The sequence below is a fragment of the Acinonyx jubatus genome, chromosome E3, assembly GCF_027475565.1.
Source record: "Acinonyx jubatus isolate Ajub_Pintada_27869175 chromosome E3, VMU_Ajub_asm_v1.0, whole genome shotgun sequence".
NCBI classification, from domain to species: domain Eukaryota; kingdom Metazoa; phylum Chordata; class Mammalia; order Carnivora; family Felidae; genus Acinonyx; species Acinonyx jubatus.
In genome coordinates this window covers 31,979,539-31,996,563 of record NC_069398.1, presented here as the reverse complement: position 1 = coordinate 31,996,563, position 17,025 = coordinate 31,979,539, and the positions used below count along the sequence as shown (strand labels likewise).

The 17,025-nt window shown below is 44.2% G+C and overlaps 1 protein-coding gene across 3 annotated transcripts in view; it reads right to left on the bottom strand.

Moving 5' to 3' along the window:
- The window catches only part of RNF216 (ring finger protein 216), a 139,149-nt gene that overhangs the window by 88,569 nt on the left and 33,555 nt on the right, over nt 1–17,025 (bottom strand). For all 3 annotated transcript variants that reach the window (XM_027042297.2, XM_027042298.2, XM_015082722.3), the window contains exons 6-10: nt 14,979–15,081; nt 13,193–13,357; nt 6,113–6,227; nt 2,286–2,425; nt 785–835 (exon numbers count right to left, since the gene is read on the bottom strand). In XM_027042297.2, the coding sequence (XP_026898098.1) occupies nt 785–835; nt 2,286–2,425; nt 6,113–6,227; nt 13,193–13,357; nt 14,979–15,081 (574 nt within the window). The remainder of the gene's footprint in view (nt 1–784; nt 836–2,285; nt 2,426–6,112; nt 6,228–13,192; nt 13,358–14,978; nt 15,082–17,025) is intronic.

Here is a 17,025-nt window from a genome sequence, read left to right as displayed (position 1 = left end):
ATGAATTGTTCTTTCCTCCCCAAGGCTAGCCCGAGATGCTAATACAAACAGTAATCTATAACCGGAGACAGGGAGAACCGTCATGGGTTTTTATTCTTGGGAGGCATCCTTTGTACAAAGTTACCGTATCAGGAATCCCATGTTGCCAGTAGAGCGAGCACACCTACTCTCCGACGCTGACATGATTACACGAGTCAGGGGAAAGTGGCATGAAGGATGTTATTGCGAAAAGCTTCAAAAAGTAGGTTTTGCTCTCTTGTAAGAAGGCAGGAGTGTGAGGGGCTGCATCTGAGCCCCAGCTCTATGTGCAGCGGCCCCTGAAACTAGCTAGTGCAGGAACCTCCGGCACCGTGAGGACCGTGAACTTGCTCCTCTCGCTAATGGTAGAGATCGAGCCAGTCACCAGTCCATTCCCTCCGTGCTAGAAAAGGCCGCTACATGAGGACAGCAGAGAGCGTACAAGTCACCTGGTCCTCAGGTCAGACACGGCGCTTCCTTCTAACCCTTTGGCACCAGAACTAAATTTGCCTCTAAGAGCCTAACGGATTCCAGGCAATGTTTTTCAAGACGAACAATTCTGTCATTCTCTCTGCTTCAATTCTGACCCAGTCTGGGATCAAGAGTGCCAACCATGGTTCAAGTATCTGACTGCAAGTTGGTTGAACCACAAAGTCAGTACATCAACAGGTTATACAGGAACCAAAATCTGCCACCGGGAAATGTCGTAAAGAAAACAGGTCACGTAAATACCCAGAAAAAATGAATGCGTGGGATTTCAAACTACCTTTTGATACTGTTCTTCATTCATCTGCAGGGCGAGCAGAAAGTCTTCATGCTGGGGAACAAAAAATAATACATGCAGATACAATTTAGGAAAGATGCCACAAGCATTTAGCATTTACTTTCATAAACAGAAAAGGACTCAATTACGAAAAATCATCTCTTCGCTTACACGGTGTAGTGGTTTAAAAAGTTACCTCAGAGTAAATTTAAAATGCACCAGAAAGCTAAATATAAAAAAGGAAACCGAACAAATACTGGAAAATATGGGGGAAGCTTGCTTACATCGGATTCAAAATGTGGAAGGAATGAGGGAAAATCCGTGTACATAACACTTCTGAACAGCAAAGACTAGCGCAAGCAAACAGTAATGTGAACGGGCCACAACCTAGTCTGACCCGGTGTTTTGTCGGCATGGCTGGAGCGACGCAGGCACTCCGCTCACATGACCGCTACGGGCACACCTAGCACCACAGGACTAAGTTACGTGAGCAATTACCCTTTGACTCATCACCTGCACTTCCAGGAACGTATCCCCAAGACGCTCTGGGGCAGAAAGGAAATCAGGTACACGTGGGGGTTTTTACCACGGAAACACCTTAAACGTCCACCAAGAGGAATCACCGAATTAACACGGGTAATGCAGAAAACTGCACACCAGGCGGTTTTAAAAAGGAAAGGGGAATCTCTGGCTTGCCTAACAGTGACCAGCAGGGTGCACTATTAAGTTTAAAGGCAAGGGGCAGAAAAGTGGGCTGCCTTCCAGGTAAGAGAGCAAGAACAACAGAAAACAACCTCCTCCCAATATATCTGCTTTTACATAAAATAAGGAAAGACAGACTAAAAACTATTAATAATGGTTACATATAGAGGGACTCAGGGGTCATGGGAAGAAGGGACAGGACAGAAGGTAGGTCTCTCTGTTCCTTGTTTTACAGTTTTGACTTCAGAACTAAAAATATTTTATAAAATCAAATAAAAGCAAATAAAAAACCAACTCCTTAAAACTTACAAACTTGTTTATCATTTATCATATCAAAACCCCGCTGTTTATCAAGTTAATGGCATAACCACATAGACTTATTTCAAGTGACTTTTTAAGTAGGGGCGCCTGGATGGCTCAGTTGGTTCAGTGTCTGACTCTTGATTTTGACTCAGATCATGGTCCCAAGGTCATGGGATTGAGCCCTGTGTCAGGCTCCATGCTGAGCGTGGAGCTTGCTTGGCATTCTCTCTCTCTCTCTCTCTCTCTCTCTCTCTCTCTCTCTCTCCCCCCCCCCCCCCACTGCCCTTCTCCCTAGCTCACACTCTCTCCTGAATAAATAAAAACAACAAAAAAAAGACTTTTAAATCTGCATACCACAACGTGGGGCTTGAACTCATGAGATCAAGAGTCGCATGCTCTTCCAACTGAGCCAGCCAGGCACCCCTTAAAGGACCATTCTATACTAAGCCCTAAGAGCAAACCAGAACCCCAGAAACACACCCCAAATCCACTCTCCTACCTCTGCCATTTCCTTGATTTTCTGCTCATAGAACTCCTGCTCTTGCTGCACAGCTGGAAGAAGGGCACGCCGGTCATAGGACCTACAATGTCGCCGCTTATTTTCCAGAAAGAACATCCTCTTTTCTATTTTTATGTCACCTGGAAGATATGTGACCACACAAGATCATGCAGACAACTAACTGTTGCTAGGAACGCAGGGCGGCCATCCCAGTCTTCTGGGGCCCAGTCCCCCCCGACACCCTCAGGCAGTGCGTTTCTGACTCTCGAGAACACATTCTACCGTCTGGGAAAACTTGGTCCCTTACCGTTCCCTAACCTACCACGCACTTTTTGACTTCCATGTTTTCTTCCCCCTTGTTATGCTCCTCCTGTCGTAGCAGTATTGCACCGTGCGAATATACCAGTTTATTAGCCATTCTACCAAGGGCAGTTGGGTGTATAGTTTTGGGTTGTTAGGAACACGTCTGCACTTCAGCTGAGCACACGTGAAGGAGTGGACGTGCTGGATCATAGAGCTGCATGTCTGCAGCTTCAGAAAACAGCACCAATTTTCCAAACAGTGGTGCCAAGCAAGGTACACTCTCCCTCCTCCGGCAATGCGTGCAAGCTCCAGTCACACCACGTCCTCAGCACCTGTGCCATCGGCCTGTAATTTTAGCCATTCTGGCAGGTGCCCAGGCATCTGATCAACGCTTTTTGAACTTTTTACTTTGAACACCTTCCTACAGAACAGCTCAAATAGTAGTACCTACATTCATGGTAAGCAACATTTAGAAGAAAAAACAACAGAATGACAGATGTCAGACCATGTAATTGACCTGTTCAGGTTTTTTATTTTTGTGGATTTCAGAACTTACATTTTCCAGAAAACTGTCTATTCCACCCAAACCTTCTATTCTTTCACTAAAGTCTCTTCTTCATAGTATCTTTTGCTTTATCAATATTTTCTACATCAGGTTCCTGATACCTCTCCCCCACTTCATTCTTTTTAACAATTAAATTAGCTATTCCAGTACCTTGCCTTTCCCTGTAAATTTTAGGGTAAGGTTGCCTGTAGCCACCAGAAAGTCTTGCTGGGATTTTGACAGGAATTACATTAAGCTTGTGTATCAATTTGGGGAGGATTTATGTCTTTCCTATGCGGAGTCTTCCTGTCCATGAACACAATACACGTCTCCATTGACTTCTTTCTCCTCTGATTTCTTTCTTCAGTGTTCTGTAATTTTTGTCACACAGGTCTTATAAGTGTTTTGTTAGATTTACACCTAAATATTTAATTTGGAGGTGTGGGGGAATAATTATAAATAGCATTGTATTTTAAACTTTGATTTCCACATACTCATTCTGGCATACAATTGGTTTTTGTCGGTTGACGTCGTACCCTGCAATGATACTGAACTTATTCAATAATTCTAGACGTATCCTTGGAGTTTCCTATGTAGACAATCACGTTATCTGCTTATAGGGGCAGTTTATTTCTTCCTTTCTGATCTGTGTGTTTACTTTACTCCACTAGCTATAATTTCCAGTACATGCTGAATAGCAGTAAATAGAAGATATCCTTCCCCTGTTCCCAATTTTAGGGGGCAAGGATTCACCATTAAACAGGACATTAGCTTTAGGTTTTCTTGCAGATGCTACCAAGTTGAAGAAGCTCCTCTCAAATTCCTGAGTTTTAATCATACGCAGGTGTGAAATATTATTAAACACCTTTCTGCACCAATTAATATGATGTAATTTTTCTTCTTTAGTCTCTTAATATGGTGGATTATATGGATTGTTTTCCAAAATATTAAACCAGCCTTGCACCCCTGGAATATACTCGACTTGGTCACAGCACACAATTTTTTTGTGTATCGCTATGTCCTATTTGCTAATATTTTATTAGCGATTTTTGCATGTCTATTTACAGATATTGGTCTAGTTTTTGTACGGTCTTTGTCTGCTTTTGTTATTAGAAGATCCTGTACAGAATTAATGTTCATTCTTCTAAAAAAGTTTGGAAGAATTTTCTAGTGGATTCAACTGAGGCTGGAGATTTCTTTTTTGGAAGACATGGAAAACAGTGGATTCAATTTCCTTAATAGCTACAGGGCTATCCAAATGATCTATCTGAACATGGGTAAGTCTTGGTAGTCTGTGTTTTTTGAGGAACTGGTCCATTTCACTTGTAAAATCTTTGTGTGCAAAGCTGTTCACAATATTCACTTTGGCTGTCTGTAGGGTCTACAGTGATATCCCCCATAAAAGGTGCTAACTCCTAATATTGGCAATTTGTGTCTTATTTTCTTGGTCAGCTTTGCAAGAGATGATAGGTTGTATTTTTTCTTAATGCTCAGTTTACATCCAAATGCTCCCAGAATCTTCATGAGAAGACTGTGTCGTTATCAACGGATTAAACCATAAACAGTGGAGGAAGAATCCTGTCTCCTCTTTGAGCCAAGCAAGGTACAACCCAAATAGCAGTGCTTGGATGGCAAACGGCTGAAAAGGTGGACAATGAGATTCCTGGAACAGATAGAGGACTCTGAGACTTTCTGTACTTATAAGCTGCTGTGAAGAAAGGTTAAATGTATCTGTAAGTCATAAATATCAATGCTGTGTGTTGTCTCCACGCAGCAGACTCACGTGGAGTATGTCCACCCAGACTTTCAAAGAGCTTCTGACAAGCAGAGGAGACACACAGAGAAGGGCAGTCAGGAAGATGAAGCAGCAACAGACAGATTCCAAGTCTTCTCAGAGACAAGAACTACACCCATGGCAGGAAATTTCGGGAACATTTTGACCGGATATAAAAGAACTCCATAAAAGACAGAGCTGACCAACAAGGGAGTGGACCATCTTGCAAAGTGGCACTTTCTTTCCTCTACCACTCAAAGTTAGAAACCAATATGGAATGACTATGTACTTGGGATGCCTAGTCTAAACCGTGGATAAATTTAGCTGAACGAAGAACCACCTACACGCTGTCCCCACTTTCTTAGCCTTTGGCAAACGTGTGAGAACGTCATGGCAGGAGAGCAATGTACCACAGACTAGCTTGGGGACCTCACAACTCAGAGTCTATGGGTTTCCTCAAGAGCTCAGAAACCCAAACACTTTCCAACTCCCTGGTTGCCTCCCAGAGTTTCCATTTAGTCACACCTGCAATCAAGTTACGTTAACTATGTGCAGATTTAAGAGAAAGACAAATAGAAAACAAAAGGGAAATAATCCTTTTTCTGACATAACCTATAGGAAAATTTTATGGCGGGCTCTTTTATTGGACACAAACGACTCGGATCACATCTGATGTAAAATCCAACAAGTTTACTTGGACCAGATGTGATGTAAAGTCCAACCCGAAGTGACCCCTCTGGAAGAGCTTTCAGAAATTATTTCATCAACAACAGAATGTCCAACAAACAAGTGGCTGTTCAGGAGCTGTGTGCTTTTCCCGTGCAGAAGCCACTTTCTCGGGCACACAGATAATCAATCTCTGGTCTAGATAATTTCACCAGAGATAAAGTGAATTCTTGTCACACCTTCAAGACCGGCCCCACCCCCCAAGTTTGAGAGTGTCCCCAAACACTTTCTCACACGTGAACTCTGACACTGCACAGAATGTTCTGGTCATGGTGTTCCCTAGGCAGAAAGAAGGTGGGCGGCATCCACAGCCACTTTCTAAACACATGGATGTGCTCTCAAAGCAGTCCATGCAGTCGGTCCCTGGGCTGGCCCGGCAGGGCGGCCACGCCACGACTGGCCTTTACGGGCTGTGTGGGAAGGAGACGGTCTGCACAGTCACTACACGGGCTGTGAGCAAAACTCAAAGTTGGCCGTTACCTTGTTCAAACTTGAAATCTATGTAAGAATACTGATTCATTTCTTTTCTCTTTTTTCTTTTTCCACTGGTTTCTGGTGATAGCTCCTGCCATTTTTTAATGGCATCAGAAAAGGCCTAGAAATTGAGAAAGGGAAAGGTTACCGCTGTAAATGGGACACAAGAATACACGAAAGCAAGCCAGGCAGCCCCAAACCTTCTCTGACACACAGTTTCAGCTATCTCCCCTGCATGGCTTACCAGAAACGGGCACCAGAAACGGGCCGCAGCAAAATGAATAGGGAGCATTTCATTATTTTCTCTTCTTTCACAAACTGCCACAAGGGCAGAAGCAAAGGCTAACTGACAAAGGGCGACATAAGGAAACACCAACTGTTCAAGCTGTCCTCGACTGCGTCCAGGGTAGGTCACCTAACAGATGGCTGACGAGTTCCACTCTACAGGCATACCCTAAATGGTCTACCTCTGGCCAACACTCCCCATCCACTTTCCACGAACATCCCCATGTTGCTTGCAGCTTCCCCTGAGTCCTCTCCCTGTACAGCACACTGCAAGGCGCGAGTCTTAGGCCAGCAGTAATAATCCTTTTTCTTCCATACCCTCAGCTTCTCTCTTTTTCATATCTTTCCAATCGATACTTCAATGTGTTTGAGCCTTTGCCATCTTAAAGAAAAAATCCTTCCTCCCCTTGCCTCTTTCCCCTTTCAGGTACCAGCCACCACACCCCAGCCCAAACCTGTCAAAGGTGCCATCTGTCCACTGTTTCCTCACCTCCTGGACGTCTTCCAACCCCTTCCTATCGGGCACCGAAGCCCATCTTTCAACTAGCTTACCTACTTGGTAACAGGCGGCAAACTCTAGACCCCGTGTTTTAGTCCCCGTGTCACCAGGCCTCTCAGCAGCACGGATGACGCAGACTGCTCTTCCCTCCCAGGGTCCCGCGCCCTCTCTGCCCACTCCTCCTCGCCACCCTCCTCTACTTGGCTTCTACATGCAGGGAGGCCTCCGGGCAGCCTCAGCTCTCTTCCTGTGCCTACTTCATCCAGGCCGGGGAGGTCACCCTGCGTGTGCTGATGACGCCCACCAACCCACTTCCTTTGGCCATTCAAGCATCCAGATGAATTCTTTGTACTTGTAGGCCTCACAGACCTCACTCAACATGCTGGCAACTCAACACTTTCCAGATGGAATTCATGATCCTTTCCCTTCCACTTAGCTCTTTTACAGTATTCCTCATCCCAGGGAAGGACATCCCCCCAAATCCCTCTCACTGAACTCCTACTTCTAGAACATTCAAGGTTTGTGCTTAATATCTCTTGCTCAGGGAGGTGCTCCCGGAGCCTCTTGGTCCACCTTAGGTCCTCCTGTTACACTTTTTCTGAGCACCTTACATCTTTCTTTCGAAATGCTGCTAACGGTAATTACACACTTATTTGTCTGATTCTGCTTCCTGTTATCCCCTCTACGGACTATGGGCTTCTGGGGGACAAGGATGGCTACCGAGCCCAGGCTGTATCTGCAGCGACCTGCAGAGTTTGCATTTCATACTCATTTGGTGAACAGTAAAAGGTTCAGGGATGTGTACTTGTTATAGGAATGTTGCTAAAAAGTCACATTCTGAATGTCTGTGGGGAGCAGCTAGGTTGGCCCTCTGGTAAAGTGAAAGCAAGAGAAAACGAGCATTCCAGCTCCAATAAAGGGAGTGACACCCTTTCACCTTCACCTACCTTCCGTCCCTTTTCAAAATCTGAGGTCTGGGAACCTGAAGGGAATGGCTGTGCGCCTCCGCACTGATGCGAGCTAAGCCCTTCGTGCGGCATGGATACGACTTATCTCACAGCACCCCCGAGGGAGGTGTTCTTTCACAGCAGAGGCAAGTGAGGCTTACGGACGAAGGACCTGCGCCCAGCCAAGTTGACTAACACTGGGATATGAACTCAGGCCAGTTGCATGACTAAACCTCCTTCCTCTCTTTGACACTGCCTGGTCCTCCCAGAGCGGTTCAGGGAGACCCACCAAGAGCCGGCCAACAGCACAGCTCATCTTACTGCCTTTCCATCTCCCCGACCAACGTCCTCCCTTACTCTGTTTCCTCTTTTCGGAGTTCTATCTGAGGTGTTCCCCACCAACACTTAAAGTCACACGTTTGTGTGGCAAGACCACTAATTCCTACCAAGTTTTACCTAGAAGTAAATGCTCCATACTTGAACCAGGGCTATCTGCAAAAACCCAGGAAAAAAGGCAGGGCAGGCACAATAATCTGAATATTATAAAGGAGGTGATCAAAGGGTAGATGCCATTTGTCAGCAACTAATGAAACCGGAATGTGAACTAAGAGCTTGTAACTGGCAGCCCACTGGGTTTGCAACTGCACCACCCTCCTGTCTAGAAGTGAAATAGGATCACTACCTTTCTCCCATTTAAATACTATTTCTACTGGGGCGCCTGGGTGGCTCAGTCGGTTAAGCGTCTGACTTCGGCTCAGGTCACGATCTCGCGGTCTGTGAGTTCGAGCCCCGCGTCGGGCTCTGTGCTGACTGCTCAGAGCCTGGAGCCTGTTTCAGATTCTGTCTCCCTCTCTCTCTGACCCTCCCCCATTCATGCTCTGTCTCTCTCTGTCTCAAAAATAAATAAGCGTTAAATACTATTTCTACTTAGCAGCAAAAGAATCCAAACTGGTTCTTGTCAGGAAACTGTATCTTAAAACAGATGTTGCCAACAAATTAAGGAGCCTCCGAAATCTTACCTCAGTAGTTGTATCAATCAGCACTTGTCTTAGTATTAACTAAACGTCTAGTGAAACAGACCAAATAAAATTATAAATCAGAATCCTTTCCTTATAGGAACTGCTAGAGTTCACACCTACATACCCAAAGGCACCGTGGTTACTTTTTCTTGCCTCTGCACTCAAGATTCCTCTAGTGAAAACACCCTTCCCTTAAGATCTTATTCAAATGACGCCCTCATTTCTTTCCTAGTGTTCTCGTGTACCTTTATTCACTCTTTTATAACACCATGTTGTTTTAATCATTTTTCCCCTTTTAATCTTCTCAAATAGACTGAAAGCTCTCTGGAAGGAAGTTAATTTGTGTTCTACAGAAGCCACTGTCCTTAGGGTCTAGGTGCTAACTATCACACAGGAAGTACTCAAAAAACCTACCAGGAGGAACACAGGAATACGAGATATTGAAGATCATTTTTCCTTTTACACTTAGCTGGCATTTCTCCCTCCAGCCTGCTCACATTCACAAATCAAATCCCCACTCAAGGTATTGGTCCTGAGAATCAAGGATACAATCTGGTAAGGATACAAGATTCTTAGGATATCTTGACAATAGCCAAAATTCCTTCAAGAGAGGACCTAAAAATACTACAATGGGCATTTGATGAAATAAAAGTTGAGAAGTGGCCAGAGACTCCTGTATGGAGGCTGACTGAGGTCAGGTCTAGAAATGGGGACGTGTCGCCTGCATGGAGACAGAGGTGATCATTAAAGTACACAGGGGAGACATCTAGGAAGGCTGGGGAGTGGAGACACCCAGAATGAGCACATGGCAGAGGACTGAAGGGCTGATTAAAAGACGACACCGCCCACTAGTATTTTAAGCTCCACAGGGGAAAGGATCTTGCAACTGTTCACTGTGACACTCCTAGTGAATGGTCCGTAGCAAGCACTCAACACGCTGTCCGAATGAAAGAATTAGATCTGTGGCAGAATCACAGAGGAAAAACTTGGAGGAGAAACCCAGCGGTACTATCGGCCACGTGTGAGTGTGTACACCAAGAGAAAGTTGTCAGGTCTAGAACACAGAGGATCAACCTCTGTCCAAAGGCAAAGGGAACTCCTAAGCTGACAGCCATGTTAAGAGGTGCAGAGGAGGAGAGGGAAAAAAAATGAACTGAGAACTAATGGATAGGTTTGACAATAGAAGCGTGTTTTAGAGTTGTTGGCCATGAAAAGACAGCCACAGGATCAAAAAATAAAGCAACAACAAAAAAAGCAAATGAAAAAACCAGAGGCAACCAATTTTAACCCCAAGAAAAATAGAAAATTCAATAAAGGAAACATTATTGTAGTATATTATCTTCCCTAGCAGTGAACATTTACATGAATCATAACAAAAACTTTAAAAACAGATTTAACAAAATCACGTATCAAAAAGGTGAGTGTGTACGGGTAAGACGTAGATCCCTGTCTACTATAAAAGAAAACTAAAATAATTATTAAAACTAATAACTCAAGCATAAGCATGTGTTAATAAATGTGGAGGTAAGTACTAGAAAGAAGACAGAGAGAGAGTCGAGTTGTCTCTGGAGAACAGAGGAAGAGGGTGAAGAAGGGGGCTTCAGACCGTGGTTTAAAGAATTACCCACCCCCCCCCCCAAAATTACAAATAAGCATTTTGGCACAAATTGATTTTTAAAACTATGGCTGAAAATTCCTTTGATAAAAATTAGCATTCATTTTACTAAGCAGTTCCTGCCGTGAGTTTTAAGGATGACCTGTTCCCTCTAGTCTAGAAGTTACTTATTTTTGAGAGCACCTTTGTCCCTACAGAGGGTAACAGCTGGAAGAAACATTACTGCAGCTGCACTGTGGTGTGCAAGAAACCTACCCACAGGATACGTCCATAAAAAGAGTTGAGCTAAAATATATCTGACCACACACGCACTGGGGACGAGTCTTCCTGAGCCCTTGGCCTCCATAGCACAGGCTGGGAACAAAGCAGAGTAGGCCCTCGGGTCCTAGGCCCCTCCAGGGGGAGCTCAGTGCTGTGAACTTAAGGAGGCCAAATCACAGAAGGTTCTTGTGCTCTTGTAATAGTACTCTGAGAACGGACTCTTAAAATCACACTGTGAGGCAGTTACCGAGTAATTTCTAAATACAGAGGCTTGACAAGTGTCCCACAGCACACAGAAGGAAGTGTGGAGGGAGGGAACTTCTTACTGAAACCTGATACATGCGAACCACTGTGACGGGCTCGCTCCACACTGTACCCAACCTGATTCTCCCATTAGCCACGTAAGGCATCCACTGTTCACCAAGAAAACTGAAGTCCCACACGTTTAAGACATTTGCTCAAAATCAGAGACCTACCTGGTAGAACTGGAATTAAAACTCAAGGGGTGGGGGAATCAAACCTAAGTTTGATCAAGATTCTAGATCCAACTAGAATCGGTCAGATATGTTAGAACCGGTTAATGATGCCACAGCATACAGTCAGCAAAATCTACATGGTCAAAACCTACAGGATAAATAACCTATTTTTTTCAACAAATGATCAGCAAGTAAAAGTAAAGGGGGAGGAAGGAGAGAGAAGTTATAGATTGAAAGAGATTTAAGTAACCTATCAACCAGCTGCAATAAACAGATTTTACTTGGAACTCAATATAACTGAAGGTTTTTGACACATCCAGAGAAATTTGAACAATGACTGGATACCTAATAATGTTAATTTTTAAGGTGTGATAATGATATTTTGATTATGTTTTTCAAAAAAAGTCTTTATCTTTTAAAGGTAAACACTGAAATAGTTATGGATTTAAAGAAAGTGAAACTTTCCTTGGAATTTGCTTCAAAACAGTCTGGGAGAGAGGGAGTGGGCAGGGTGGGATGAAACAAGACTGGGCGGCACTGATAGTTACTGGAGTGATGGGTAAGCATGGGCTCGTTAAAATACAATCGCTAATTTTATACGTGTTTGATGTTCATAATGAAAGGGGAAAAAAATCCAGGGAACTGTGATGGACTCTGGTGAACATGCGTATGTTAGTAAACTAAGCGATCATCATGCGTGCAGGGTGGCACAGGGAAGGCCTACTGTGGCCATAATGAGAAACATCCCTGGGTGTGCTTCCCACACCCTACCCACGTGGGCGTCGCTGTCTAGGGCAAAACTCTTACGCACCATTTGCATACAGCAGGGAGAGGTTCTGAACAGAGGGCATCAGGTTTTAGCTTCTGCCAAATAGAACTTCCCCTTGAACACCCCACTTCCATTCGAACAGTCCAACCCACCCCATTTCAAAACCCAGTAAAATTTCAAACTACCCACCCAAACAAGCAGACACCACAAAAAATATGAAGGGCCAGAAAAACCAAGAAAGGGATAAGGAAAGTATAAATAACAGGGGAGCCACAAACCCCTACCACCTCCCACCCAAGTGATAAGTGGGCTGTGGGATGACCAGGGACAAGCATCTGCTAGCCAAGTTCCTTTTCCCGGTCCCAGGACGGTGGCAGGGACACTGCTCCCAGGACCAACCCACCCCCAGGCCACAGGAGCTGTCCTTTTCACTTCTCATCTGGGCTCCCTGGGAGCTCAGCAAAGGTGTCAGGCACCAATGGAGCAGTGAAGATGCTAGAAGAGCCTAAAGATGAAAGACCCTTTCTTTCTTGTGGTCGCTGGTTTTGGGGGGAAGCTCATTCACTTTTCCCTGACAGTACAGCATCCTCTATTTAGCGTGAGGAATGAGATTCAGAAATAGAAAGCACTAACTGTGCGGTCCCCTCAGAGTAATTTTACCTAAGCGTAACCTACAATTAGAGGAGTTTGTGGACAGCTGCGTGGATCCTCCTGGCCATCTAAAGGGGGAAGGGGCTAGACTCAGGGTGAGGCCACATTCACCCATGTGACCTGTGCCCAGCTGGAGAGGAAATCAGGGAGGGGCGCTGGAACACACGTTTCACACCTAGCCATCTGGCTCTCCACGTGACATTCGTTACCCTCTATATCCTCACGGGTAAACCAGAACTTCCCTGCTTCTTTTTTGACACATTTTTTTAAAAGTAGGCTCCACACCCAACGTGGGGCTCAAACTCATGACCCCACGATGGAGTTACATGCTCCACTGAATGAAGCAGCCACAAGCCCCTACAACTTCCCTGCTGCTAATCTCTTTCTTTTCATTCAGTTCTTCCTGATCAGCAAATACCTTTGTCTATTTATCTTCACCCTGACAAACTCCTTAGCTCTCTGCCATCATAAACCATCCAATTTCCACAAGCTAAACTCTTCATTCTGTTATCAAGGGAAGAAGTAGTCAAGAGGTGTGACCCCACCAAGAAGACCAATGAGCACCTTTCGGGTGATTGCATAGTGTCCTTTGAGCTCATGCAGGGCCCACTTGATGTCCTGACTGCTGAGCATTTTGAAGTCGGCCATCAGGAGGTCAGCAGCTTGGATGAAGCAGCGCTGGTCAAGAGGAGCCAATTTAGAATAGTCAAAAAAGTCTAGTTTAGGCAACTGAAATGAGAGAGAGGCATAACGTTAGGAGAACAGAAGTGCATTTCCCATGTGGCACAAATCACTTTAAGAACTGCTTATTACAAGGGGCGCCCGGGGAAGCTCGGTCGGTTAAGCATCCAACTTCAGCTCAGGTCATGATCTCGCAGTTCGTGGGTTCGAGCCCCACGTCGGGTTCTGTGCTGACAGCTCAGAGCCTGGAACCTGTTTCGGATTCTGTGTCTCCCTCTTTCTCTGCCCCTCCCCCACTCACGCTCTGTTCCTCTCTGTCTCAAAAATAAACGTTAAAAAAAAAAAAAAAAAAAAAAAACAGAACTGTTCATTACAAAATAGAATACTCTCACTTGTACTGATAATCACTCTATGGGGGTTACCAGCCCTGCACAGAGATGAAGAAATTGATGGTTCAGAGATGCTAAATAAGCTGCCTAGAGTCCGGTGACTAGTTTTACCAGCCAGAACTAGTAAAAAAGTATAGCTATGGATTTGAAACCAATCTGTCAGTCATCTTCTTTCCACAAAATGTTCAGAAAAAACTAGTACTTCTGTTACAGAATATGTAGAAGAGTCAAAACAAGGTGTGGAGAGTAGGACTGAGCAGCCATGAAGCAGTTCTGTTCTAGACTTTCCTTTCCACCTGACACACTAAATACCAGTTAGGATTACAAATAAAAATGATGATTAAGATTTTAGTAAATCAAACTGTTTATACCGTGATACAGGATTTAGTTATATAGGTACATGCACTGTATATAAATCTCACATCAAAAGAAAAACTATAAACAGACAATGAACTCTAGGCAATGAAACGCATGCTTAAGTATGTACGGAGAAGTGGGGCGCCTGGGTGGCTCAGCTGGTTAAGCTTCCGACTTCGGCTCAGGTCACGATCTCACGGCTTGTGAGTTAGAGCCCCGTGTCGGGATCTGTGCTGACAGCTCAGAGCCTGGAGCCTCTTCAGATTCTGTGTCTTTCTCTCTCTCTCTGCCCCTCCCCCACTCACACTCTTTCAAAAATAAAAAAACATTAAAAAAAATTAAAAAGTGCTTGGATCATTTAAAAAAGTGTGTATGGAGCAGTGTTGATGTTTTTGTGATTTACTTTGAAGTGCATCATAATGAAATGAAATATAAGAGAGATGTACTGACAGACAAGTGGATATGTCATTCTATGGGGTGGATATTATAAAGTGGATATAATAAAATGTTAACTTTTACTAGTACTGCTGGTACTTGGGTATAGAGGTGATCCATGTAAAATTCATTTGGCTTTACTTACCATATGTTTGAAAATTTTCATAATAAAATATTGAAAGAAAAAAAAGAAATGAAAAATCTTGGCCAATTCCGGTTTCATTTTAAAAACTTGCTTTGTAAGACTAAAGATATGGAGGGTTTAACTTTTGTGGGAAAGAGAAGATGGAGTGACAGTAAAAGAAGTTAAATACAGAAGCCAAAGTGGCTCAGGATAGAAATCCCACTGAAGGAGAAGTATATTCTGAAATCCTGTTTTGCAGTCTGGTCTTTAAGGATGTGTTCTGACCAAGCACTTTCTTCCCACAAAAATGAAAACAGCAGAGCACTTCCAGGTAGAGACTGCAAACAAAGAGCACGACACTTGCCTTGGTCTCATCTTGGCTGGCAAGCAGGCTGCTACTGGGGTTGATAATGACTCTGTCTTCCCTCTTTGGATAATCTGGATTTTCCAGAAGAAAATTACAAAGTCTGCAAAAATAAATAACATTATTTTCATAGCGCTTCCAAATCCTACACTGCCCACTGATTCAAAGACAACGTTCGAAAAATAACGTGCCTTGTCATACACTATGATTGGCTTAAGAAATTAAAATGTGGATCAGAAAAATGAAACAAATCAAAAAGATACACTTACTTTCTACTTTTTGCTTCTAACTTTAAAAAGCAGTAAGCATACTAAAAACGCACACTTCTCTGAAGTTTTCTATTAGTCAATGTAATGAAGTCACCGAAATTCTTACTGGTTGAACTGGATGGAGCTGGAGAATCTAGATGAAGAGGATCTACCGTTTGTCAGAAAACTCTAACAAATAAAGGATGGGAAAACGTATTCGCATTCACAATTAAAAACAGTTTGCTGGGAGCCTGGGTGGTTCAGTCGGTTGAGCGTCCGACTCTTGATTTCGGCTCAGGTCATATTCTCAGGGTTGTGGGATCGAGACCTTTGTCAGGTTCTGTACTCAGCGTGGAGCCTGCTTGGGATTCTCTCTCCCCCTCTCTCTCTCTCTCTGTCTGCCCCTCACTGCTTGCATTCTCTCTCTCTCACTAAAATAAAACAAAGAACAAAAACCAGCTTGCTAAGTAAATAAATGGAAAAATTAACCTTCTATTAATATTTTTTTTAACCCTATGGCAATATAAATCCCCATGAGCAATTTGAGTGACATTCAGTTTACACAGCTAACTGCAAGGCTGAAGGAACAGGCCATGTCTGCTTAAGAATGGACTGTCTTTTGGCTAAAATGAAATCAGGAGACTATAGATGCTGGAGAGGATGTGGAGAAATGGGAACTCTCTTGCACTGTTGGTGGGAATGCAAACTGGTGCAGCCGCTCTGGAAAACACAATGGAGCTTCCTCAAAAAATTAAAAATAGAACTACCCTACGACCCAGACATAGCACTGCTAGGAATTTACCCAAGGGATCCAGGAGTACTGATGCACAGGGGCACATGTACCACAATGTTTATAGCAGCACTTTCAACAATAGCTAAATTATGGAAAGAGCCTAAATGTCCATCATCTGGTGAATGGATAAATAAGATATGGTTTATAGATACAATGGAGTGCTACTTGGTACTGAGAACGAATAAAATCCTGCCATTTGCAGCAACGTGGATGGAACTGGAGAGTATTATGCTAAGTGAAATAAGTCAGTCAGAGAAAGACAGATATATGTGGAAGTTGAGAAACTTAACAGAAGACCGGGGGGAGGGGAAGGGGGAAAAATTACAGAGGGAGGGAGGCAAACCGTAAGAGACTCTTAAATACAGAGAACAAACTGAGGGTGGATGGGGGTGGGGGGGAGGGGAAAGGGGGTGATGGGCACTGAGGAGGGCACCTGTTGGGATGAGCACTGGGTGTTGTATGGAAACCAATTTGACAATAAATTATGTTAAAAAAAAAAAGGATGGACTCTCTTCATACCAAACCCACAGCCTTGTCCTTTCATCACTCATGAAATACTTTAAAGGTAAGGAATATAAATAACACACGCTGATATATCATTGCCCAGATTTAACAAATGTTAACCAGCAAGGTTCTTCACCCCGAAACGACCCAATATGGCAACAAACTCAGCTCCTGGGACGATTCCACAGCGACAGCAACAGCCTGGGCGGCATGCAGCACAAGCCGCTGCAGTAGCAGGGAAGCTTACGGGCCACGTAAGGGCCACGGGGCTTCCCTGCGGGATGGCTCCTCCATCCTTTTCCCCTCCCTTGCTCCTGCAGGTTCTTAGGATGACTCCGCTCCATGATTCTCAACTCTCTCCTTTCCAGGTCTCTCCTGCCCTGTGTTGGCTCCAATACTGGAGCCTTTACTTGTTAAGACAGGTAGTAAGTAGGTAAATAAGATAGGAAGAGGACAGAGGAAAAGCACTCCCCTCCAGCATCTCTTCTCACCCACGGGCCAG